Below are 24,966 nucleotides of genomic sequence, written 5' to 3' on the forward strand. Positions count from 1 at the left end.
TACCAACGTCCCCCTCCGAAAGGGAGACGGTGTTGGAAGCCATTCACAAGCTGTACTCTCAGCAGGTGATAGTCAAGGTACCTCTTCTGCAACAAGGGAAGGGGTATTATTCCACTCTTTTTGTGGTACCGAAGCCGGATGGCTCGGTAAGGCCTATTCTAAATCTGAAGTCCTTGAACCTGTACATAAAGAAGTTCAAGTTCAAAATGGAGTCACTCAGAGCAGTGATAGCGAACCTGGAAGAGGGGGACTTTATGGTATCCTTGGACATCAAGGATGCGTATCTCCACGTTCCAATTTACCCCTCACACCAGGGGTACCTCAGGTTCGTTGTACAAAACTGTCGCTATCAGTTTCAGACGCTGCCGTTCGGATTGTCCACGGCACCTCGGATCTTTACAAAGGTAATGGCCGAGATGATGATTCTTCTTCGAAGAAAAGGCGTATTAATTATCCCATACTTGGACGATCTCCTAATAAGGGCGAGGTCCAGAGAACAGCTAGAGATGGGATTAGCACTGTCTCAAGAAGTGCTAAAACAGCACGGGTGGATTCTGAATATTCCAAAATCCCAGTTAATGCCGACAACTCGTCTGCTGTTCCTAGGGATGATTCTGGACACGGTTCAGAAAAAGGTTTTTCTCCCGGAGGAAAAAGCCAAGGAGTTATCCGAGCTTGTCAGGAACCTCCTAAAACCAGGAAAGGTGTCTGTACATCAATGCACAAGAGTCCTGGGAAAAATGGTGGCTTCTTACGAAGCGATTCCATTCGGCAGATTCCACGCAAGAATTTTCCAAAGGGATCTGTTGGACAAATGGTCAGGGTCGCATCTTCAGATGCACCTACGGATAACCCTGTCTCCAAGGACAAGGGTGTCTCTTCTGTGGTGGTTGCAGAGTGCTCATCTATTGGAGGGCCGCAGATTCGGCATACAGGATTGGATCCTGGTGACCACGGACGCCAGCCTGAGAGGCTGGGGAGCAGTCACACAAGGAAGAAACTTCCAGGGAGTATGGACGAGCCTGGAAACGTCTCTTCACATAAACATTCTGGAACTAAGAGCAATATACAATGCTCTAAACCAGGCAGAACCTCTGCTTCAGGGAAAACCGGTATTGATCCAGTCGGACAACATCACGGCAGTCGCCCATGTGAACAGACAGGGCGGCACAAGAAGCAGGAGGGCAATGGCAGAAGCTGCAAGGATTCTTCGCTGGGCAGAGAATCATGTGATAGCACTGTCAGCAGTGTTCATCCCGGGAGTGGACAACTGGGAAGCAGACTTCCTCAGCAGACACGATCTTCACCCGGGAGAGTGGGGACTTCATCCAGAAGTCTTCCACATGCTGGTAACCCGTTGGGAAAGACCAATGGTGGACATGATGGCGTCTCGCCTCAACAAAAAACTGGACAGGTATTGCGCCAGGTCAAGAGATCCGCAGGCAATAGCTGTGGACGCGCTGGTAACGCCTTGGGTGTACCAGTCGGTGTATGTGTTTCCTCCTCTGCCTCTCATACCAAAAGTATTGAGAATTATACGGCAAAGAGGCGTAAGAACGATACTAGTGGTTCCGGATTGGCCAAGGAGGACTTGGTACCCGGAACTTCAAGAGATGATCACGGAAGATCCGTGGCCTCTACCTCTAAGGAGGGACTTGCTTCAGCAGGGTCCCTGTCTGTTTCAAGACTTACCGCGGCTGCGTTTGACGGCATGGCGGTTGAACGCCGGATCCTAAAGGAAAGAGGCATGCCGGAAGAAGTCATTCCTACTTTGATTAAAGCAAGGAAGGAAGTAACCGTGCAACATTATCACCGAATTTGGCGAAAATATGTTGCGTGGTGCGAAGATCGGAGTGCTCCGACGGAGGAATTTCAACTGGGTCGATTCCTACATTTCCTGCAATCAGGATTGTCAATGGGTCTCAAATTGGGATCTATTAAGGTTCAAATTTCGGCCCTGTCGATTTTCTTTCAAAAAGAATTGGCTTCAGTCCCTGAAGTCCAGACCTTTGTTAAGGGAGTGCTGCATATACAGCCTCCTGTGGTGCCTCCAGTGGCACCGTGGGATCTAAATGTGGTTTTGGACTTCCTAAAATCTCATTGGTTTGAACCACTAAAAAAGGTGGATTTGAAATATCTCACATGGAAAGTGACCATGCTTCTAGCCCTGGCTTCTGCCAGGAGAGTGTCAGAATTGGCAGCTTTATCTTACAAAAGCCCATATCTGATTTTCCATTCGGACAGGGCAGAACTGCGGACTCGTCCGCATTTTCTCCCTAAGGTGGTGTCAGCATTTCATCTGAACCAGCCTATTGTAGTGCCTGCGGCTACAAGTGACTTGGAGGACTCCAAGTTACTGGACGTTGTCAGAGCATTAAAAATATATATTGCAAGGACAGCTGGAGTCAGAAAATCTGACTCGTTGTTTATATTGTATGCACCCAACAAGATGGGTGCTCCTGCGTCTAAGCAGACGATTGCTCGTTGGATCTGTAGCACAATCCAACTTGCACATTCTGTGGCAGGCTTGCCACAGCCTAAATCTGTAAAGGCCCACTCCACAAGGAAGGTGGGCTCATCTTGGGCGGCTGCCCGAGGGGTCTCGGCATTACAACTTTGCCGAGCAGCTACGTGGTCAGGGGAGAACACGTTTGTAAAATTTTACAAATTTGATACTCTGGCTAAGGAGGACCTGGAGTTCTCTCATTCGGTGCTGCAGAGTCATCCGCACTCTCCCGCCCGTTTGGGAGCTTTGGTATAATCCCCATGGTCCTTTCAGGAACCCCAGCATCCACTAGGACGATAGAGAAAATAAGATTTTACTTACCGATAAATCTATTTCTCTGAGTCCGTAGTGGATGCTGGGCGCCCATCCCAAGTGCGGATTATCTGCATAAGTTGTACATAGTTATTGTTAACTAATTCGGGTTATTGTTGAAGGAAGCCATCTTTCAGAGGCTCCGCTGTTATCATACTGTTAACTGGGTTTAGATCACAAGTTGTACGGTGTGATTGGTGTGGCTGGTATGAGTCTTACCCGGGATTCAAAATCCTCCCTTATTGTGTACGCTCGTCCGGGCACAGTACCTAACTGGAGTCTGGAGGAGGGTCATAGGGGGAGGAGCCAGTGCACACCACCTGATCGGAAAAGCTTTACTTTTTGTGCCCTGTCTCCTGCGGAGCCGCTATTCCCCATGGTCCTTTCAGGAACCCCAGCATCCACTACGGACTCCGAGAAATAGATTTATCGGTAAGTAAAATCTTATTATATATAGCGCTAGCAGAATCGTTATGCCGGCACTATATATTCTATTACCCCCCCACACTGTATATATACTGTTAAACCCCCTGTATATATAAACTATTACCCCCCCACTGTATATATACTGTTACCCCCCTCCCCCCCAGTATATATAATCTTACCCCCACACCGTATATATACTGTTACACCACCTGTATATATAAACTATTACCCCTCCCCACTGTATATATTCTATTACCCCCCACTGTATATATACTGTTACCCCCCTCCCCTGTATATATGGTCTATTTCCCCCTCTCCCCCGTATATGTACTGTTACTTCCCTGCCTGTATATATAATTTATTACACCCCCCCCCACCGTATATATGTTACCCAATTCCCTGTGTATAATGCGTGACCCCCCCCCCCCACACACACATCCATGCCTTTATATAATGTAACCCCCCCCCCCCCGTACATAATGTATGACTCCACCCTCTATATATAATGTGTGGCCCCCTGTATATATGTTACCCCTGCTGTATGTTAAACCCCCTGCTTGTGTATGTCATATCATTCCCCCCTGTATATATACTGTAATCCCCCGTGTATATATAATCTATTACCCCATCTCCAACCCATATATATAATGTGCTACCCACCTCCCTGTGTATAATGTATGACCCCCCTCTATATATAATGTGCTACGCACCTCCCTGTGTATAATGTGTCATATCACTCCCCCTGTGTATAATGTATGACCCCCCTCTATATATAATGTGCTACCCCACCTCCCTGTGTATAATGTGTCATATCACTCCCCCTGTGTATAATGTATGACCCCCCTCTATATATAATGTGCTACCCCACCTCCCTGTGTATAATGTCATATCACTCCCCCTGTGTATAATGTATGACCCCCCTCTATATATAATGTTACCCAACTCCCTGTGTATAATGTGTCATACCACTCCCCCCTGTGTATAATGTATGACCCCCCTCTATATATGTTACCCAACTCCCTGTGTATAATGTGTCATACCACTCCCCCCTGTGTATAATGTATGACCCCCCTCTATATATAATGTGTTACCCACCTCCCTGTGTATAATGTGTCATATCACTCCCCCTGTGTATAATGTATGACCCCCCTCTATATATAATGTTACCCACCTCCCTGTGTATAATGTCATATCACTCCCCCTGTGTATAATGTATGGTCCCCCTCTATATATAATGTTACCCACCTCCCTGTGTATAATGTATGACCCCCCTCTATATATAATGTTACCCACCTCCCTGTGTATAATGTGTCATATCACTCCCCCTGTGTATAATGTATGACCCCCCTCTATATATAATGTTACCCACCTCCCTGTGTATAATGTGTCATACCACTCCCCCCTGTGTATAATATATAACCCCCCTCTATATATAATGTTACCCACCTCCCTGTGTATGTGTCATATCACTCCCCCTGTGTATAATGTATGACCCCCCTCTATATATAATGTTACCCACCTCCCTGTGTATAATGTGTCATATCACTCCCCCTGTGTATAATGTATGACCCCTCTCTATATATAATGTGTTACTCACCTCCCTGTGTATAATGTGTCATACCACTCCCCCCTTTGTATAATGTATGACCCCCCCTCCCTGTGTATAATGTGTCATACCACTCCCCCTGTGTATAATATATGACCCCCCTCTATATATAATGTGTTACCCACCTCCCTGTGTATAATGTGTCATATCACTCCCCCTGTGTATAATGTATGACCCCCCTCTATATATAATGTTACCCACCTCCCTGTGTATAATGTGTCATACCACTCCCCCCTGTGTATAATATATAACCCCCCTCTATATATAATGTTACCCACCTCCCTGTGTATGTGTCATATCACTCCCCCTGTGTATAATGTATGACCCCCCTCTATATATAATGTTACCCACCTCCCTGTGTATAATGTGTCATATCACTCCCCCTGTGTATAATGTATGACCCCTCTCTATATATAATGTGTTACTCACCTCCCTGTGTATAATGTGTCATACCACTCCCCCCTTTGTATAATGTATGACCCCCCCTCCCTGTGTATAATGTGTCATACCACTCCCCCTGTGTATAATATATGACCCCCCTCTATATATAATGTGTTACCCACCTCCCTGTGTATAATGTGTCATATCACTCCCCCTGTGTATAATGTATGACCCCCCTCTATATATAATGTTACCCACCTCCCTGTGTATAATGTGTCATACCACTCCCCCCTGTGTATAATGTATGACCCCCCTCTATATATAATGTTACCCACCTCCCTGTGTATGTGTCATATCACTCCCCCTGTGTATAATGCATGACCCCCCTCTATATATGTTACCCACCTCCCTGTGTATAATGTGTCATATCACTCCCCCTGTGTATAATGTATGACCCCCCTCTATATATAATGTTACCCACCTCCCTGTGTATAATGTGTCATATCACTCCCCCTGTGTATAATGTATGACCCCCCCTCTATATATAATGTGTTTCTCTGACGTCCTAGTGGATGCTGGGTACTCCGTAAGGACCATGGGGAATAGACGGGCTCCGCAGAAGACTGGGCACTCTAAAGAAAGATTAGGTACTACATCTGGTGTGCACTGGCTCCTCCCTCTATGCCCCTCCTCCAGACCTCAGTTAGAATCTGTGCCCGGCCAGAGCTGGATGCACTCTAGGGGCTCTCCTGAGCTTCCTAGAAAGAAAAGTATTAGGTTTTTTACTTTCAGTGAGATCTGCTGGCAACAGACTCACTGCTACGTGGGACTTAGGGGAGAGAAGCAAACCTACTAACTGCGGCTAGGTTGCGCTTCTTAGGCTACTGGACACCATTAGCTCCAGAGGGATCGAACACAGGGCCCGACTTCGTTCGTCCGTTCCCGGAGCTGCGCCGCCGTCCCCCTTGCAGAGCCAGAAGACGGAAGAAACCGGAGGAAATCGGCGGCTGAAGACTTCGGTCTTCATTAAGGTAGCGCACAGCACTGCAGCTGTGCGCCATTGCTCCCTATGCACACCACACACTCCGGTCACTGATGGGTGCAGGGCGCTTGGGGGGGGCGCCCTGGGCAGCAATTAGAGTACCTTACATGGCTAATTGACACATAATACAGCTTTTAAGCTGTATATGTGCATAATCCCCCGCCATTATACAGATAAAAAAGCGGGAGAAGCCCGCCGAGAAGGGGGCGGGGCTATCTTCCTCAGCACACCGGCGCCATTTTCTCTTCACAGCTCCGCTGGAAGACAGCTCCCCAGGCTCTCCACTGCAGTTTCCAGACATCAAGGGTAAAAAAGAGAGGGGTGGCACTAAATTTAGGCGCAAAACTATATATAAAAGCAGCTATAGGGAAAATCGCTTTTGTTAGTGTAAATCCCTGATTATATAGCGCTGTGGTGTGTGCTGGCATACTCTCTCTCTGTCTTCCCAAAGGGCTTTGTGGGGTCCTGTCCTCAGTCAGAGCATTCCCTGTGTGTGTGTGCGGTGTGTCGGTACGGCTGTGTCGACATGTTTGATGAGGATGCTTATGTGGAGGCGGAGCAGGTGCCGATAAGTGTGATGTCGCCCCCTGCGGGGCCGACACCTGAGTGGATGGATATGTGGAAGGTATTAACCGACAGTGTCAACTCCTTACATAAAAGGTTCGATGACGCAGCTTTGGGACAGCCGGCATCTCAGCCCGCGCCTGCCCAGGCATCTCAGAGGCCGTCGGGCTCAAAAACGCCCGCTACCTCAGATGGCAGACACAGATGTCGACACGGAGTCTGACTCCAGTGTCGACGAGGATGAGACAAATATACAATCCACTAGGGCCATCCGATGCATGATTACGGCAATGAAAAATGTGTTGCACATTTCTGACATTAACCCGGTTACCACAAAAAAGGGTATTATGTTTGGGGAGAAAAAGCAGCCAGTGACTTTTCCCCCATCTGATGAGTTAAACGAATTGTGTGAAGAAGCGTGGGGTTCCCCAGATAAGAAACTAGTAATTTCTAAGCGGTTACTAATGGCGTACCCTTTCCCGCCAACGGATAGGTTACGCTTGGAGACATCCCCTAAGGTGGACAAGGCGCTCACACGCTTATCAAAAAAGGTGGCACTGCCGTCTCAGGATACGGCCGCCTTAAAGGAGCCTGCAGATAGAAAGCAGGAGGCTATCCTGAAGTCTGTGTATACACACTCAGGTACTATACTGAGACCTGCTATTGCTTCAGCATGGATGTGCAGTGCTGCAGCAGTGTGGTCTGATTCCCTGTCTGATAACATTGATTCCCTTGACAGGGACACTATATTGCTAACCATAGAGCATATTAAAGACGTAGTCTTATATATGAGAGATGCACAGAGGGACATTTGCCGGCTGGCATCTAGAATTAATGCGATGTCCATTTCTGCCAGGAGAGTATTATGGACTCGGCAGTGGACGGGTGATGCTGATTCTAAAAGGCACATGGAAATTTTGCCTTATAAGGGTGAGGAATTGTTTGGGGACGGTCTTTCGGACCTCGTATCCACAGCAACAGCTGGGAAGTCGACTTTTTTACCTCAGGTTCCCTCACAGCCTAAGAAAGCACCGTATTATCAAGTACAGTCCTTTCGGCCTCAGAAAGGCAAGCGGGTTAGATGCGCGTCCTTTCTGCCCAGAGGCAGGGGTAGAGGGAAAAAGCTGCACCATACAGCCAGTTCCCAAGAACAAAAATCCTCCCCTGCTTCCACTAAGTCCACCGCATGACGCTGGGGCTCCACACGTGGAGCCAGGTGCGGTGGTGGCCCGTCTCCGGAACTTCAGCGACCAGTGGGTTCGCTCACAGGTGGATCTCTGGGTTCTACAAGTGGTATCTCAGGGATACAAGCTGGAATTCGAGACGTCTCCCCCTCGCCGTTACCTCAAATCAGCCTTGCCAGCTACTCCCCAGGACAGGGAGGTAGTACTGGCGGCAATTCACAAGCTGTACCTCCAGCAGGTGATAATAAAAGTTCCCCTCCTTCAACAGGGACGGGGTTACTATTCCACAATGTTTGTGGTACCGAAACCAGACGGTTCGGTGAGACCCATTCTAAATTTGAAATCTTTGAACACTTATATAAGGAAGTTCAAGTTCAAAATGGAATCGCTCAGGGCGGTTATTGCAAGCCTGGAAGAGGGGGATTACATGGTATCACTGGACATCAAGGATGCTTACCTACATGTTCCCATTTACCCACCTCACCAGGTGTACCTCCGTTTTGTGGTACAGGACAGCCATTACCAATTCCAGACGTTGCCGTTTGGTCTGTCCACGGCACCGAGGGTATTTACCAAAGTAATGGCCGAAATGATGATACTCCTTCGAAAGAAGGGAGTTATAATTATCCCGTACTTGGACGATCTCCTTATAAAGGCGAGGTCCAGGGAGCAGTTGTTGGTCGGAGTAGCACTATCTCAGGAAGTACTACAACAGCACGGCTGGATTCTGAATATCCCGAAGTCGCAGCTGGTTCCTACGACGCGTCTGCTGTTCCTGGGTATGATTCTGGACACAGAACAGAAGAAGGTGTTTCTCCCGGAGGAGAAGGCCAAGGAGTTGTCATCTCTGGTCAGAGACCTCCTAAAACCAAAACAGGTGTCGGTGCGTCTCTGCACGCGAGTCCTGGGAAAGATGGTAGCTTCTTACGAGGCAATTCCATTCGGCAGGTTCCATGCACGGATCTTTCAGTGGGATCTGTTAGACAAGTGGTCCGGATCGCATCTTCAGATGCATCGGCTGATCACCCTGTCCCCGAGGGCCAGGGTGTCTCTGCTGTGGTGGCTGCAGAGTGCTCACCTACTCGAGGGCCGCAGATTCGGCATACAGGACTGGGTCCTGGTGACCACGGATACAAGCCTCCGAGGTTGGGGGGCAGTCACTCAGGGAAGAAACTTCCAAGGACAATGGTCGAGTCAGGAAGCTTCCCTACACATAAACATTCTGGAACTAAGGGCCATTTACAATGCCCTAAGTCAGGCAAAACCCCTGCTTCAAAACCAGCCGGTGCTGATTCAGTCAGACAACATCACGGCGGTCGCCCATGTAAACCGACAGGGCGGCACAAGAAGCAGGATGGCGATGGCAGAAGCCACAAGGATTCTCCGATGGGCGGAAAATCACGTGATAGCACTGTCAGCAGTGTTCATTCCGGGAGTGGACAACTGGGAAGCAGACTTCCTCAGCAGGCACGACCTCCACCCGGGAGAGTGGGGACTTCATCCAGAAGTCTTCCAGCTGATTGTAAATCATTGGGAAAGGCCACAGGTGGACATGATGGCGTCCCGCCTCAACAAAAAGCTAAAAAGATATTGCGCCAGGTCAAGGGACCCTCAGGCGATAGCTGTGGACGCTCTAGTGACACCGTGGGTGTTCCAGTCGGTTTATGTGTTTCCTCCTCTTCCTCTCATACCAAAGGTACTGAGGATAATAAGAAAGAGAGGAGTAAGAACTATACTCATCGTTCCGGATTGGCCAAGAAGGGCTTGGTACCCGGAACTACAAGAAATGATCTCAGAGGACCCTTGGCCTCTGCCTCTCAGACAGGACCTGCTACAGCAGGGGCCCTGTCTGTTCCAAGACTTACCGCGGCTGCGTTTGACGGCATGGCGGTTGAACGCCGGATCCTGATGGAAAAGGGCATTCCGGTTGAAGTCATTCCTACGCTGATAAAAGCTAGGAAGGATGTGACAGCAAAACATTATCACCGCATATGGCGAAAATATTTTGCTTGGTGTGAGGCTATGAAGGCCCCAACAGAAGAATTTCAGCTGGGTCGTTTTCTGCACTTCCTACAGTCAGGAGTGACTATGGGCCTAAAATTGGGATCCATTAAAGTCCAGATTTCGGCCCTGTCTATTTTCTTTCAAAAAGAACTGGCTTCACTGCCTGAAGTTCAGACGTTTGTTAAGGGAGTGCTGCATATTCAGCCCCCTTTTGTGCCCCCAGTGGCACCTTGGGATCTCAACGTAGTGTTGGATTTCCTAAAATCACATTGGTTTGAGCCACTTCAGACCGTGGAGTTGAAATATCTCACGTGGAAAGTGGTCATGCTTTTGGCTTCGGCTAGGCTTGTGTCAGAATTGGCGGCTTTGTCATGTAAAAGCCCCTATCTGATCTTCCATATGGACAGGGCAGAATTGAGGACTCGTCCCCAATTTCTCCCTAAGTTGGTATCAGCGTTCCATTTGAACCAACCTATTGTGGTGCCTGCGGCTACTCAGGACTTGGAGGCTTCCAAGTTGCTGGATGTAGTCCGGGCCCTGAAAATCTGTTTCCAGGACGGCTAGAGTCAGAAAAACTGATTCGCTGTTTATTCTGCATGCACCCAACAAGCTGGGTGCTCCTGCTTCAAAGTAGAGATGAGCGGGTTCGGTTTTACTCGGTTTTACTCGGTTCTCAAAACGGCATCTAATTGGCTCACAGATGTCACGTGTTTTGGATAGCCAATAAGGGTCGGTTTTGAGAACCGAGTAAAACCGAATCCGCTCATCTCTACTTCAAAGCAGACTATTGCTCGCTGGATCTGTTGCACGATTCAACTTGCACATTCTGCGGCTGGACTGCCGCATCCTAAATCAGTCAAAGCCCATTCCACGAGGAAGGTGGGCTCTTCTAGGGCGGCTGCCCGAGGGGTCTCGGCTTTACAACTTTGCCGAGCTGCTACCTGGTCGGGATCAAACACGTTTGCAAAATTCTACAAGTTTGATACCCTGGCTGAGGAGGACCTTGAGTTTGCTCATTCGGTGCTGCAGAGTCGTCTGCACTCTCCCGCCCGTTTGGGAGCTTTGGTATAATCCCCATGGTCCTTACGGAGTACCCAGCATCCACTAGGACGTCAGAGAAAATAAGATTTTACTCACCGGTAAATCTATTTCTCGTAGTCCGTAGTGGATGCTGGGAGCCCGTCCCAAGTGCGGAATTCTGCAATACTTGTATATAGTTATTGCTTAACTATAGGGTTTTTTGTTCTGAGCCATCAGTTTAATGAGGCTCAGTTGTTGTTCATACTGTTAACTGGGTATAATTATCACAAGTTATACGGTGTGGCTGGTATGAGTCTTACCCTGGATTCCAAATCCTTTCCTAGTAATGTCAGCTCTTCCGGGCACAGTTTCCCTAACTGAGGTCTGGAGGAGGGGCATAGAGGGAGGAGCCAGTGCACACCAGATGTAGTACCTAATCTTTCTTTAGAGTGCCCAGTCTCCTGCGGAGCCCGTCTATTCCCCATGGTCCTTACGGAGTACCCAGCATCCACTACGGACTACGAGAAATAGATTTACCGGTGAGTAAAATCTTATTTTTCCACGTCCCTGTGTAGAATGTGTCATATCACTCCCCCTGTGTATAATGTATGACCCCCCTCTATATATAATGTGTTACCCACCTCCCTGTGTATAATGTGTCATACCACTCCCCCCTGTGTATAATGTATGACCCTCCTCTATATATAATGTGTTACCCACCTCCCTGTGTATAATGTGTCATATCACTCCCCCTGTGTATAATGTATGACCCCCCTCTATATATAATATGTTACCCACCTCCCTGTGTAGAATGTGTCATATCACTCCCCCTGTGTATAATGTATGACCCCCCTCTATATATAATGTTACCCACCTCACTGTGTATAATGTGTCATATCACTCCCCCCTGTGTATAATGTATGACCCCCCTCTATATATAATGTGTTACCCACCTCCCCGTGTATAATGTGTCATACCACTCCCCCCTGTGTATAATGTATGACCCCCCTCTATATATATGTTACCCACCTCCCTGTGTATAATGTGTCATATCACTCCCCCTGTGTATAATGTATGACCCTCCTCTATATATAATGTGTTACCCACCTCCCTGTGTATAATGTGTCATATCACTCCCCCCTGTGTATAATGTATGACCCCCCTCTATATATAATGTGTTACCCACCTCCCCGTGTATAATGTGTCATACCACTCCCCCCTGTGTATAATGTATGACCCTCCTCTATATATAATATGTTACCCACCTCCCTGTGTATAATGTATGACCCCCCTCTATATATAATGTGTTACCCACCTCCCTGTGTATAATGTATGACCCCCCTCTATATATAATGTGCTACCCACCTCCCTGTGTATAATGTGTCATATCACTCCCCCTGTGTATAATGTATGACCCCCCTCTATATATAATGTGTTACCCACCTCCCTGTGTAGAATGTGTCATATCACTCACCCCTGTGTATAATGTATGACCCCCCTCTATATATAATGTGTTACCCACCTCCCTGTGTAGAATGTGTCATATCACTCACCCCTGTGTATAATGTATGACCCCCCTCTATATATAATGTGCTACCCACCTCCCTGTGTAGAATGTGTCATATCACTCCCCCTGTGTATAATGTATGACCCCCCTCTATATATAATATGTTACCCACCTCCCTGTGTATAATGTGTCATATCACTCCCCCTGTGTATAATGTATGACCCCCCTCTATATATAATGTTACCCACCTCACTGTGTATAATGTGTCATATCACTCCCCTTTGTGTATAATGTATGACCCCCCTCTATATATAATGTGTTACCCACCTCCCCGTGTATAATGTGTCATACCACTCCCCCCTGTGTATGATGTATGACCCTCCTCTATATATAATATGTTACCCACCTCCCTGTGTATAATGTATGACCCCCCTCTATATATAATGTGTTACCCACCTCCCTGTGTATAATGTATGACCCCCCTCTATATATAATGTGCTACCCACCTCCCTGTGTATAATGTGTCATATCACTCCCCCTGTGTATAATATATGACCCCCCCTCTATATATGTTACCCACCTCCCTGTGTATAATGTGTCATACCACTCCCCCCTGTGTATAATGTATGACCCCCCTCTTTATATAATGCGTTACCCACCTCCCTGTGTATAATGTGTCATATCACTCCCCCTGTGTATAATGTATGACCCCCCTCTATATATAATGTGCTACCCACCTCCCTGTGTATGTCATATCACTCCCCCGTGTATAATGTATGACCCCCCTCTATATATAACGTGTTACCCACCTCCCTGTGTATAATGTCATATCACTCCCCCTGTGTATAATGTATGACCCCCCTCTATATATAATGTGCTACCCACCTCCCTGTGTATGTGTCATATCACTCCCCCTGTGTATAATGTATGACCCCCCTCTATATATAATGTTACCCACCTCCCTGTGTATAATGTGTCATATCACTCCCCCTGTGTATAATGTTTGACCCCCCTCTATATATAATGTTACCCACCTCCCTGTGTATAATGTGTCATACCACTCCCCGCTTTGTATAATGTATGACCCCCCTCTATATATAATGTGTTACCCACCTCCCTGTGTATAATGTGTCATATCACTCCCCCTGTGTATAATGTTTGACCCCCCTCTATATATAATGTTACCCACCTCCCTGTGTATAATGTCATATCACTCCCCCCTGTGTATAATGTTTGACCCCCCTCTATATATGTTACCCACCTCCCTGTGTATGTCATATCACTCCCCCTGTGTATAATGTTTGACCCCCCTCTATATATGTTACCCACCTCCCTGTGTATAATGTCATATCACTCCCCCCTGTGTATAATGTTTGACCCCCCTCTATATATAATGTTACCCACCTCCCTGTGTATAATGTCATATCACTCCCCCTGTGTATAATGTTTGACCCCCCTCTATATATAATGTTACCCACCTCCCTGTGTATATGTCATATCACTCCCCCCTGTGTATAATGTGTGACCCCCCCCTCTATATATAATGTGCTACCCACCTCCCTGACTTTATATAATTATTACCCCCCCTGCATATATACTGTATGTGTGTGTACCCCCCCTGTATATATGTTACCCCCCCCCTTCCTGCCTTTATATAATGTATGCCCCCCCCCATGTATATATAATTTGTGACCCACCTCCCTGTATATAATGTAGTTCCCCTGTATATACTGCCGACATGGATAGAGAAGGTATGAAATAGTCCAAAAACATTTGTCTATCTTTATGTCGACCATTTTCATGTCGACCTTTTGGCCCTGTCGACCTAATGTCTGTCTAACATATGGTGTCTATCTATTGACTGTCTATCTAGACACTGTCTATTTATCAACCGGATACTGTCTGGGTGTTGTAGTGTGGCTGTCTGGGTGGTGTAGTGTGGCTGTCTGGGTGGTGTAGTGTGGCTGTCTGGGTGGTGTAGTGTGGCTGTCTGGGTGGTGTAGTGTGGCTGTCTGGGTGGTGTAGTGTGGCTGTCTGGGTGGTGTAGTGTGGCTGTCTGGGTGGTGTAGTGTGGCTGTCTGGGTGGTGTAGTGTGGCTGTCTGGGTGGTGTAGTGTGGCTGTCTGGGTGGTGTAGTGTGGCTGTCTGGGTGGTGTAGTGTGGCTGTCTGGGTGGTGTAGTGTGGCTGTCTGGGTGGTGTAGTGTGGCTGTCTGGGTGGTGTAGTGTGGCTGTCTGGGTGGTGTAGTGTGGCTGTCTGGGTGGTGTAGTGTGGCTGTCTGGGTGGTGTATGGTGTTGTAGTGTGGCTTTCTGGGTGGTGTAGTGTGGCTGTCTGGGTGGTGTAGTGTGGCTGTCTGGGTGGTGTAGTGTGGCTGTCTGGGTGGTGTAGTGTGGCTGTCTGGGTGTTGTATGGTGTTGTAGTGTGGCTGTCTGGGTGTTGTAGTGTGGCTGCCTGGGTGTTGTAGTGTGGCTGCCTGGGTGTTGTAGTGTGGCTGCCTGGGTGTTGTAGTGTGGCTGCCTGGGTGTTGTAGTGTGGCTGCCTGGGTGTTGTAGTGTGGCTGCCTGGGTGTTGTAGTGTGGCTGCCTGGGTGTTGTAGTGTGGCTGCCTGGGTGTTGTAGTGTGGCTGCCTGGGTGTTGTAGTGTGGCTGCCTGGGTGTTGTAGTGTGGCTGCCTGGGTGTTGTAGTGTGGCTGCCTGGGTGTTGTAGTGTGGCTGCCTGGGTGGTGTAGTGTGGCTGCCTGGGTGGTGTAGTGTGGCTGCCTGGGTGGTGTAGTGTGGCTGTCTGGGTGGTGTAGTGTGGCTGTCTGGTTGGTGTAGTGTGGCTGTCTGGCTGGTGTAGTGTGGCTGTCTGGCTGGTGTAGTCTGGCTGGCTGTCTCTGAGTGATGTCGGCATGATGGATAACCTGTCGGTGTGTATAACCTGTATTTCTCTAACGTCCTAAGTGGATGCTGGGGACTCCGTAAGGACCATGGGGAATAGCGGCTCCGCAGGAGACTGGGCACATCTAAAGAAAGCTTTAGGACTAACTGGTGTGCACTGGCTCCTCCCCCTATGACCCTCCTCCAAGCCTCAGTTAGATTTCTGTGCCCGACGAGAAGGGTGCACACTAGGGGCTCTCCTGAGCTTCTTAGTGAAAGTTTTAGTTTAGGTTTGTTATTTTCAGTGAGACCTGCTGGCAACAGGCTCACTGCATCGAGGGACTAAGGGGAGAAGAAGCGAACTCACCTGAGTGCAGAGTGGATTGGGCTTCTTGGCTACTGGACATTAGCTCCAGAGGGACGATCACAGGCCCAGCCTGGATGGGTCCCGGAGCCGCGCCGCCGGCCCCCTTACAGAGCCAGAAGAGCGAAGAGGTCCGGAAAAATCGGCGGCAGAAGACGTTCCTGTCTTCAATAAGGTAGCGCACAGCACTGCAGCTGTGCGCCATTGCTCTCAGCACACTTCATACTCCGGTCACTGAGGGTGCAGGGCGCTGGGGGGGGTGCCCTGAGACGCAATAAAACATGATAAAAATACCTTACATGGCAAAAAATACATCACATATAGCTCCTGGGCTATATGGATGCATTTAACCCCTGCCAGAATATACAGAAAAACGGGAGATAAGGCCGCCGAAAAGGGGGCGGAGCCTATCTCAGCACACTGGCGCCATTTTCCCTCACAGCTCCGTTGGAGGGAAGCTCCCTGGCTCTTCCCTGCAGTCACTACACTACAGAAAGGGTTAAAAAAAGAGGGGGCACTAATTAGGCGCAGTATTAAAACATACAGCAGCTATAAGGGGAAAAACACTTATATAAGGTTATCCCTGTATATATATATATATATATATATATATATATATATATATATATATATATATATAGCGCTCTGGTGTGTGCTGGCATACTCTCCCTCTGTCTCCCCAAAGGGCTAGTGTGGGGTCCTGTCCTCCCTGTGTGTGTGCTGTGTGTCGGTACGTTTGTGTCGACATGTATGAGGAGAAAAATGATGTGGAGACGGAGCAGAGTGTCTGTAACAGTGATGTCACCACCTAGGGGTCGACACCTGAGTGGATGTACTGTTAAAAAATTACGTGACAGTGTCAGCTCTGTATAAAAAAACAGTGGTTGACATGAGACAGCCGGCTACTCAGCTTGTGCCTGTCCAGACGTCTCATAGGCCGTCAGGGGCTCTAAAGCGCCCGTTACCTCAGATGGCAGATACAGACGCCGACACGGATACTGACTCCTGTGTCGACGGTGAAGAGACAACCGTGATTTCCAGTAGGGCCACACGTTACATGATTGAGACAATGGAAAATGTTTTATACATTTCTGATAATACGAGTACCACCAAAAAGGGATACTATGTTCGGTGAGGGAAAAACTACCTGTAGTTTTCCTGAATCTGAGAAATAAAATGAGGTGTGTGATGATGCGTGGGTTTCCCCCCGATAACAAATTTCTTAAAAAGTATTGGTGTATACCCTTTCCCGCCAGAGGTTAGGGTGCGTTGGGAAACACCCCCTAGGGGGGATAAGGCGCTCACACGCTTGTAAGAACAAGGGCTCTACCCTCTCATGAGATGGCCGCCCTTAAGGATCCTGCTGATAAAAAGCAGGAGGGTATCCAAAAATGTATTCACACACATACTGGTGTTATACTGCGACCAGCAATCGCCTCAGCCTGGAGGTGCAGTGCTGGGTTGGCATGGTCGGATTCCCTGACTGGAAATATTGATATCCTAGATAAGGATAGTATATTATTGCCTATAGAGCATTTAAAAGATGCATTTCTATATATGCATGATGCACAGCGGAATAATTGCCGACTGGCATCAAGTATAAGTGCGTTGTCCAATTCTACCAGTAAAATGGTCAGGTGATGCGGATTCCAAACGGCATTTGGAAGTATTGCCTTTGAAAAGGGACATTTGGGGTCGGTCTTTTAGACCTGGTGGCCACGGCAACAACTGGGAAATCCACGTTTGTACCCCAGGTCGCCTCTCAAAATAAGACGCCGTATTATCAGGCGCAGTCCTTTGTTGGCAAGCGGACAAAAGGTTCCTCTTTTCTGCTCGTGACAGAGGGAGAGGAAAAAGGCTGAAGAGATTAGCCAGTTCCCAGGAACAGAAACCCTTTCCCGCCTCTGCCAAGCCCTCAGTATGACGCTAGGGCCTTACAAGCTCAGGCACGGTGGGGGCCCGTTCTCAATGAATTTCAGTGCGCAGTGGGCTCACTCGCAAGTAGACCCCTGGATCCTTCAGGTAATATCTCAAGGGTACATATTGGAATTCGAGACGTCTCCCCCTCGCCGTTTCCAAAAAGTCGGCTTTACCGACGTCTCCCTCTGACAGGGAGGCAGTTTTGGAAGCCATTCACAAGCTGTATTCCCAGCAGGTGATAATCAAGGTACCCCTCCTGCAACAGGGAACGGGGTATTATTCCACACTATTGTGGTACTGAAGCCAGACGGCTCGGTGAGACCGATTCTAAATCTAAAATCTTTGAACACTTACATACAGAGGTTCAAATTCAAGATTGAGTCACTCAGAGCAGTGATTGCGAACCTGGAAGAAGGGGACTACATGATGTCTCGGGACATCAAGGATGCTTACCTTCATGTCAAAATTTACCCTTCTCACCAAGGGTACCTCAGGTTATGGTACAGAACTGTCACTATCAGTTCAGACGCTGCCGTAGGGATGGTCCACGGCACCCCGGGTCTTTACCAAGGTAATGGCCGAAATGATATCCCTTCGAAGGAAGGAAATTTTAGTTATCCCTTACTTGGACGATTCCCTGATAAGGGTAAGATCCAGGGAACAGTTGGAAGTCGGTGTAGCACTATCTCAGGTAGTGTTGCGGCAGCACGATTGGATTCTCAATATTCCAAAATCGCAGCTGGTTCCGACGACTTGTCTTCTGTTTCCTAGGGATGTTCCTGGACACAGTCCAGAAAAAAGGTGTTTCTCCCGGAAGAGAAAGCCAGGGAGTTATCCGAGCTAGTCAGGAACCTCCTAAAACCGAACCAAGTCTCAGTGCATCAATGCACAAGGGTTCTGGGTAAAAATGGTGGCTTCCTACGAAGCAATCCCATTCGTTAGATTCCACGCAAGAACTTTCCAGTGGAACCTACTGGACAAATGGTCCGGGTCGCATTTTCAGATGCATCAGCGGATAACCCTGTCACCAAGGACAAGGGTATCCATCCTGTGGTGGTTGCAGAGTGCTCATCTTCTAGAGGGCCACAGATTCGGCATTCAGGACTGGGTCCTGGTGACCACGGATGCCAGCCTGCGAGGCTGGGGAGCAGTCACACAGGGAAGGAATATCCAGGGCTTAGGGTCAAGCCTGGATACATCACTTCACATAAATATCCTGAAGCTAAGGGCCATTTACAATGCTCTAAGCTTAGCAAGACCTCTGCTTCAAGGTCAGCCGGTGTTGATCCAGTCGGACAACATCATGGCAGTCACCCACGTAAACAGACAGGGTGCCACAAGAAGCAGGAGGGCAATGGCAGAAGCTGCAGGGATTCTTCGCTGGGCGGAAAATCATGTGATAGCACTGTCAACAGTATTCATTCCGGGAGTGGACAACTGGGAAGCAGACTTCCTCAGCACGACCTCCACCCGGGAGAGTGGGGACTTCACCCAGAAGTCGTCCACATGATTAAAAAACTCGACAGGTATTGCGCCAGGTCAAGAGACCCTCAGGCAATAGTTGTAGACGCTCTGGTAACACCGTGGGTGTACCAGTCAGTGTATGTGTTCCCTCCTCTGCCTCTCATACCCAAGGTACTGAGATTGATAAGATGGAGAGGAGAAAGCACTATATTCGTGGCTCCGGATTGGCCAAGAAGGACTTGGTAACCGGAACTTCAAGAGATGCTCACGGAGGATCCGTGGCCTCTACCTCTAAGAAGGGACCTGCTCCAGCAAGGACCCTGTCTGTTCCAAGACTTACCGCGGCTGCGTTTGACGGCATGCCGGTTGAACACCGGATCCTGAAGGAAAAATTCCGGATGAAGTCATCCCTATCCTGATCTAAAGCCAGGAAGGATGTAACCGCAAAAACATTATCACCGCAATTGGCGAAAATATGTTGCGTAGTGCGAGGCCAGTAAGGCCCGACGGAGGAAATTCAACTGGGTCGATTCCTACATTTCCTGCAAACAGGAGTGTCTATGGGCCTGAAATTGGGGTCCATTAAGGTTCAGATTTCGGCCCTGTCAATTTTCTTCCAAAAAAGAACTAGCTTCAGTCCCTGAAGTTTAGACGTTTGTAAAAGGGGTACTGCATATACAGCCTCCTTTTGTGCCTCCAGTGGCAATTTGGGATCTCAATGTAGTTTGGGTTCCAAAAGTCACATTGGTTTGAACCACTTAAATCTGTGGAGTTAAAATATCTCACATGGAATGTGGTCATGCTGTTGGCCCTGGCCTGGGCCAGGCGTGTGTCAGAATTGGCGGCTTTATCCTGTAAAAGCCCTTATCTGATTTTCCATTCGGACAGGGCGGAATTGAGGACTCGTCCTCAGTTTCTCCCTAAGGTGGTTCCAGCGTTTTCACCTGAACCAACCTATTGTGGTGCCTGCGGCTACTAGGGACTTGGAGGAATCCAAGTTTCTGGATGTTGTCAGGGCCCTGAAAATATTTCCAGGACGGCTGGAGTCAGGAAATCTGACTCGCTGTTTATCCTGTGTGCACCCAACAAGCTGGGTGCTCCTGCTTCTAAGCAGACTATTGCTCGTTGGATTTGTAGTACAATTCAGCTTGCACATTCTGTGGCAGGCCTGCCACAGCTAAAATCTGTAAAAGCCCGTTCCACAAGGAAAGTGGGCTCATCTTGGGCGGCTGCCCGAGGGGTCTCGGCTTTACAACTTTGCCGAGCAGCTACTTGGTCAGGGGCAAACACGTTTGCTAAATTCTACAAATTTGATACCCTGGCTGAGGAGGACCTGGAGTTCTCTCATTCGGTGCTGCAGAGTCATCCGCACTCTCCCGCCCGTTTGGGAGCTTTGGTATAATCCCCATGGTCCTTACGGAGTCCCCAGCATCCACTTAGGACGTTAGAGAAAATAAGAATTTACTTACCGATAATTCTATTTCTCAAAGTCCGTAGTGGATGCTGGGCGCCCATCCCAAGTGCGGATTGTCTGCAATACTTGTACATAGTTATTGTTACAAAAATCGGGTTATTATTGTTGGGAGCCATCTTTTCAGAGGCTCCTCTGTTATCATGCTGTTAACTGGGTTCAGATCACAAGTTGTACGGTGTGATTGGTGTGGCTGGTATGAGTCTTACCCGGGATTCAAAATCCTTCCTTATTGTGTACGCTCGTCCGGGCACAGTATCCTAACTGAGGCTTGGAGGAGGGTCATAGGGGGAGGAGCCAGTGCACACCAGTTAGTCCTAAAGCTTTCTTTAGATGTGCCCAGTCTCCTGCGGAGCCGCTATTCCCCATGGTCCTTACTGAGTCCCCAGCATCCACTACGGACTATGAGAAATAGAATTATCGGTAAGTAAATTCTTATTTTCCAGTTCCCGCACATTCTCCCCGTCACACACGTGGTAATCAGGGCTGTCCTATGTCTTATTGCAGGATCCTGAGGCTGCTACCCGCGGGACAGACAGTACCTCCACTGGCCGCTGCCTGCTCACCCTCTTGGGTCTGGCGTTCATTTTGGCCGGGCTGATCGTCGGGGGCGCCTGCATCTACAAGTTCTTTATGCCCAGGGTAAGTAACCGGTGACGGGAGGGCCAGGTCAGTGTGACACCTTCTCCCCCATGTGGTAGGGAATATAGAGTGTAAGCTCCTCTGGCGCAGGGACGGATACATTCTCTGTGCAGCGCTGCGGATAATGTGTGCGCTATAGAAGTAAATGCTAAGCTTCCTGTCCAGCGTCTGCGCTCTGGGTTTTTCTGTATGGGCACGGGTATGGTCCCCAAGATTGTAAGCTTGCGAGCAGGGCCCTCCTACCTCTGACTGTTGGTTTTTACCCAGTTTTGTCTTCTAATTGTGTCCAGTTGTAAAGCGCAATGAAATTTGCTGCGCTATATAAGAAACTGTTAATAAATAATAAATGTCTGCCCTGACTACTACTGTTGGGCGTCAGTGCCCGCTTCTGCCATCCACACCAGTATCTCGCCACTAGGGGCAGCTGGAGGGTGGCCAGGCAGCACATACAATAAGCTGGGAAACGCAGAGATGCTCTTTAAGTAAAACAATCTCCATTGTTGGTTCCTCGCCGTCTTTCTGATGGCGGGAGGGACATTGCACATACAGCGGGGACCCTCCGGGGGGGGGGGGGTGTCTCGTACAGAGATAGAGAAGCGCCTGACTCATCGTGTAACGAGTAAACGCGTTGATTTCATCTTCTTTGTTTCAGCACAAGTTGTTTGAAGGCCAGTTGTCCTACATAGAGCACAGCGACCAGAACGAGGAGCCGTACTACCTTCCAATATCCGAAGAAGCCGATATCCGCGAAGACGACAACTTGGCTTTGATCAATGTTCCCGTGCCGTCCTTCTCAGTAGGCGACTCCGCTGCCATCGTACACGACTTCGATAGAGTAAGTTCCACATAATCTAAATCAGCGGTGATCCAACTCTGTCCTCGGGATCCCAAACAGGTCATGTTTTCCGGGTCACCTAGCTGGGCACAGGTGTTTTACCAACTCTCCACGGGTGACCTGGAAAAACGAGACAGGTTTGGGGTCATGAGAACCCGTCCCGTCTCCTAGAACACGGACATACGTTGATGAGCTGACTCTTCATCCCGTGTCTCGTGTAAAGTTCCTCCATCCTGACCGCTACCGCCGGTCTCCCTGTCCTCCATTATAAGGGAGCCTGTGAAAAGCCGGAGAGGTTATGGGAGAAAGACGTAACCATAGAGTGCCGCTGAGCCCACGCAGGGAATGGCCCCGATAGGTCAGTGCCCCACTGGGGCTCATCTGCACGGACTCGCTGTAGGAGGAGTCTGGCGCAAACTGTCATTGGCACTGTTCTAAGACTTTATCTAGAATAGATGGTAAATAGACACAGTAATAATTCTATGTACTGACCATGACAGAGCAGGACGTTCCTCCTCGCGTGTCGGCATGAGACGGGTTCAGTGTCCTCGTAGCTGATGGCGAGCGTTGCCATACGGCTTCAGGCTGCCGGACATAGATGTAAGCATTGGTGGCTGATACGTGAGCTCTGGCCGTAGTGCCCATCGCCTGCAGAATAATACTTACAGGTGCGCAGGACTCTTATCTCTGCCGAGGGCCATGTAGCGTGACCTCTCCTGGTGATTTCCCCAGCCTGCGGTCTCTTGTGAGACGGGTTCTGATCACTGTCTCTCTGTCCCGCTCAGCTCCTGACTGCTTACCTGGACCTCGAGTTGCAGAAATGCTACGTGATCGCCCTGAACACCTCAGTGGTTCTCCCTCCCAAGAACCTGATCGATCTCTTCAAGAGACTCGCAGTACGTATCATTAATTCCCCCCCCCACGCTGTATGTGTAATTACTACTCACTGTATGTGACTCCACCCCCCCACACACTGTATGTGTAATTACTACTCACTGTATGTGTGACTCCACCCCCCCCCACGCTGTATGTGTAATTACTACTCACTGTATGTGTGACTCCACCCCCCCACTCACTGTATGTGTAATTACTACTCACTGTATGTGACTCCCCCCCCCCCCCCCCCCCCCACGCTGTATGTGTAATTACTACTCACTGTATGTGTGACTCCACCCCCCCACACACTGTATGTGTAATTACTACTCACTGTATGTGTGACTCCACCCCCCCCCACGCTGTATGTGTAATTACCACTCGCTGTATGTGTGACTCCACCCCCCCACGCTGTATGTGTAATTACTACTCACTGTATGTGTGACTCCCCCCACGCTGTATGTGTAATTACTACTCACTGTATGTGTGACTCCACCCCCCCCCCACGCTGTATGTGTAATTACTACTCACTGTATGTGTGACTCCACCCCCCCCCACGCTGTATGTGTAATTACCACTCACTGTATGTGTGACTCCACCCCCCCACGCTGTATGTGTAATTACTACTCACTGTATGTGTGACTCCACCCCCCCCACGCTGTATGTGTAATTACCACTCGCTGTATGTGTGACTCCACCCCCCCCCACGCTGTATGTGTAATTACTACTCACTGTATGTGTGACTCCACCCCCCCACGCTGTACTACTCACTGTATGTGTGACTCTTTCCACCCCCCCCACGCTGTACTACTCACTGTGTGTGACTCTTTCCACCCCCCCCACACACTGTATGTGTAATTACTACTCACTGTATGTGTGACTCCACCCCCCCCACTCTGTACTAACTGTATGTGTGACTCTTTCCACACCCCCCACGCTGTACTACTCACTGTATGTGTGACTCTTTCCACCCCCCACACACTGTATGTGTAATTACTACTCACTGTATGTGTGACTCCACCCCCCCCCCACGCTGTACTACTCACTGTATGTGTGACTCCACCCCCCCACGCTGTACTACTCACTGTATGTGTGACTCTTTCCACCCCCCCCACGCTGTACTACTCACTGTATGTGTGACTCTTTCCACCCCCCACACACTGTATGTGTAATTACTACTCACTGTATGTGTGACTCCCCCCCCCCCCCCCCCACGCTGTACTACTCACTGTGTGTGACTCCACCCCCCCCACGCTGTACTACTCACTGTATGTGTGACTCTTTCCACCACCCCCCCACGCTGTACTACTCACTGTATGTGTGACTCTTTCCACCCCCCCACACACTGTATGTGTAATTACTACTCACTGTTAGTGTGACGACCCCCCCCCCCCCACGCTGTACTACTCACTGTATGTGTGACTCCACCCCCCGCCACGCTGTACTACTCACTGTATGTGTGACTCCACCCCCCCACGCTGTACTACTCACTGTATGTGTGACTCCACCCCCCCACGCTGTACTACTCACTGTATGTGTGACTCCACCCCCCCCACGCTGTACTACTAACTCTGTGTGACTCTTTCCATCCCCCCACACGCTGTATGTGTAATTACTACTCACTGTATGTGTGACTATTTCCAGCCCCCACCCCCCCACGCTGTATGTGTAATTACTACTCTCCGTATGTGTGACTCTTTCCACCACCCCCCATGCTGTTTGTGTAATTACTACTCTCCGTATGTGTGACTCTTTCCAGCCCCCCCCCCCACGCTGTATGTGTAATTACTACTCTCCGTATGTGTGACTCTTTCCACCACCCCCCACGCTGTATGTGTAATTACTACTCTCCGTATGTGTGACTCTTTCCAGCCCCCCCCCCCACGCTGTATGTGTAATTACTACTCTCCGTATGTGTGACTCTTTCCACCCCCCCCCACGCTGTATGTGTAATTACTACTCTCCGTATGTGTCTCTTTTTCTTTTTC

General features: G+C 49.0%; 1 protein-coding gene across 1 annotated transcript in view; it reads left to right on the top strand.

Annotated features, from left to right (window-relative positions):
- ITM2A (integral membrane protein 2A) overlaps nucleotides 1-24,966 on the top strand; it is a 72,820-nt gene that overhangs the window by 18,760 nt on the left and 29,094 nt on the right. The window contains exons 2-4 of the mRNA XM_063938415.1: nucleotides 21,136-21,270; nucleotides 21,923-22,105; nucleotides 22,891-23,001. Coding sequence (XP_063794485.1) covers nucleotides 21,136-21,270; nucleotides 21,923-22,105; nucleotides 22,891-23,001 — 429 coding nt within the window. The remainder of the gene's footprint in view (nucleotides 1-21,135; nucleotides 21,271-21,922; nucleotides 22,106-22,890; nucleotides 23,002-24,966) is intronic.

This window comes from Pseudophryne corroboree, chromosome 8, assembly GCF_028390025.1.
Source record: "Pseudophryne corroboree isolate aPseCor3 chromosome 8, aPseCor3.hap2, whole genome shotgun sequence".
Classification (NCBI taxonomy): Eukaryota; Metazoa; Chordata; class Amphibia; order Anura; family Myobatrachidae; genus Pseudophryne; species Pseudophryne corroboree.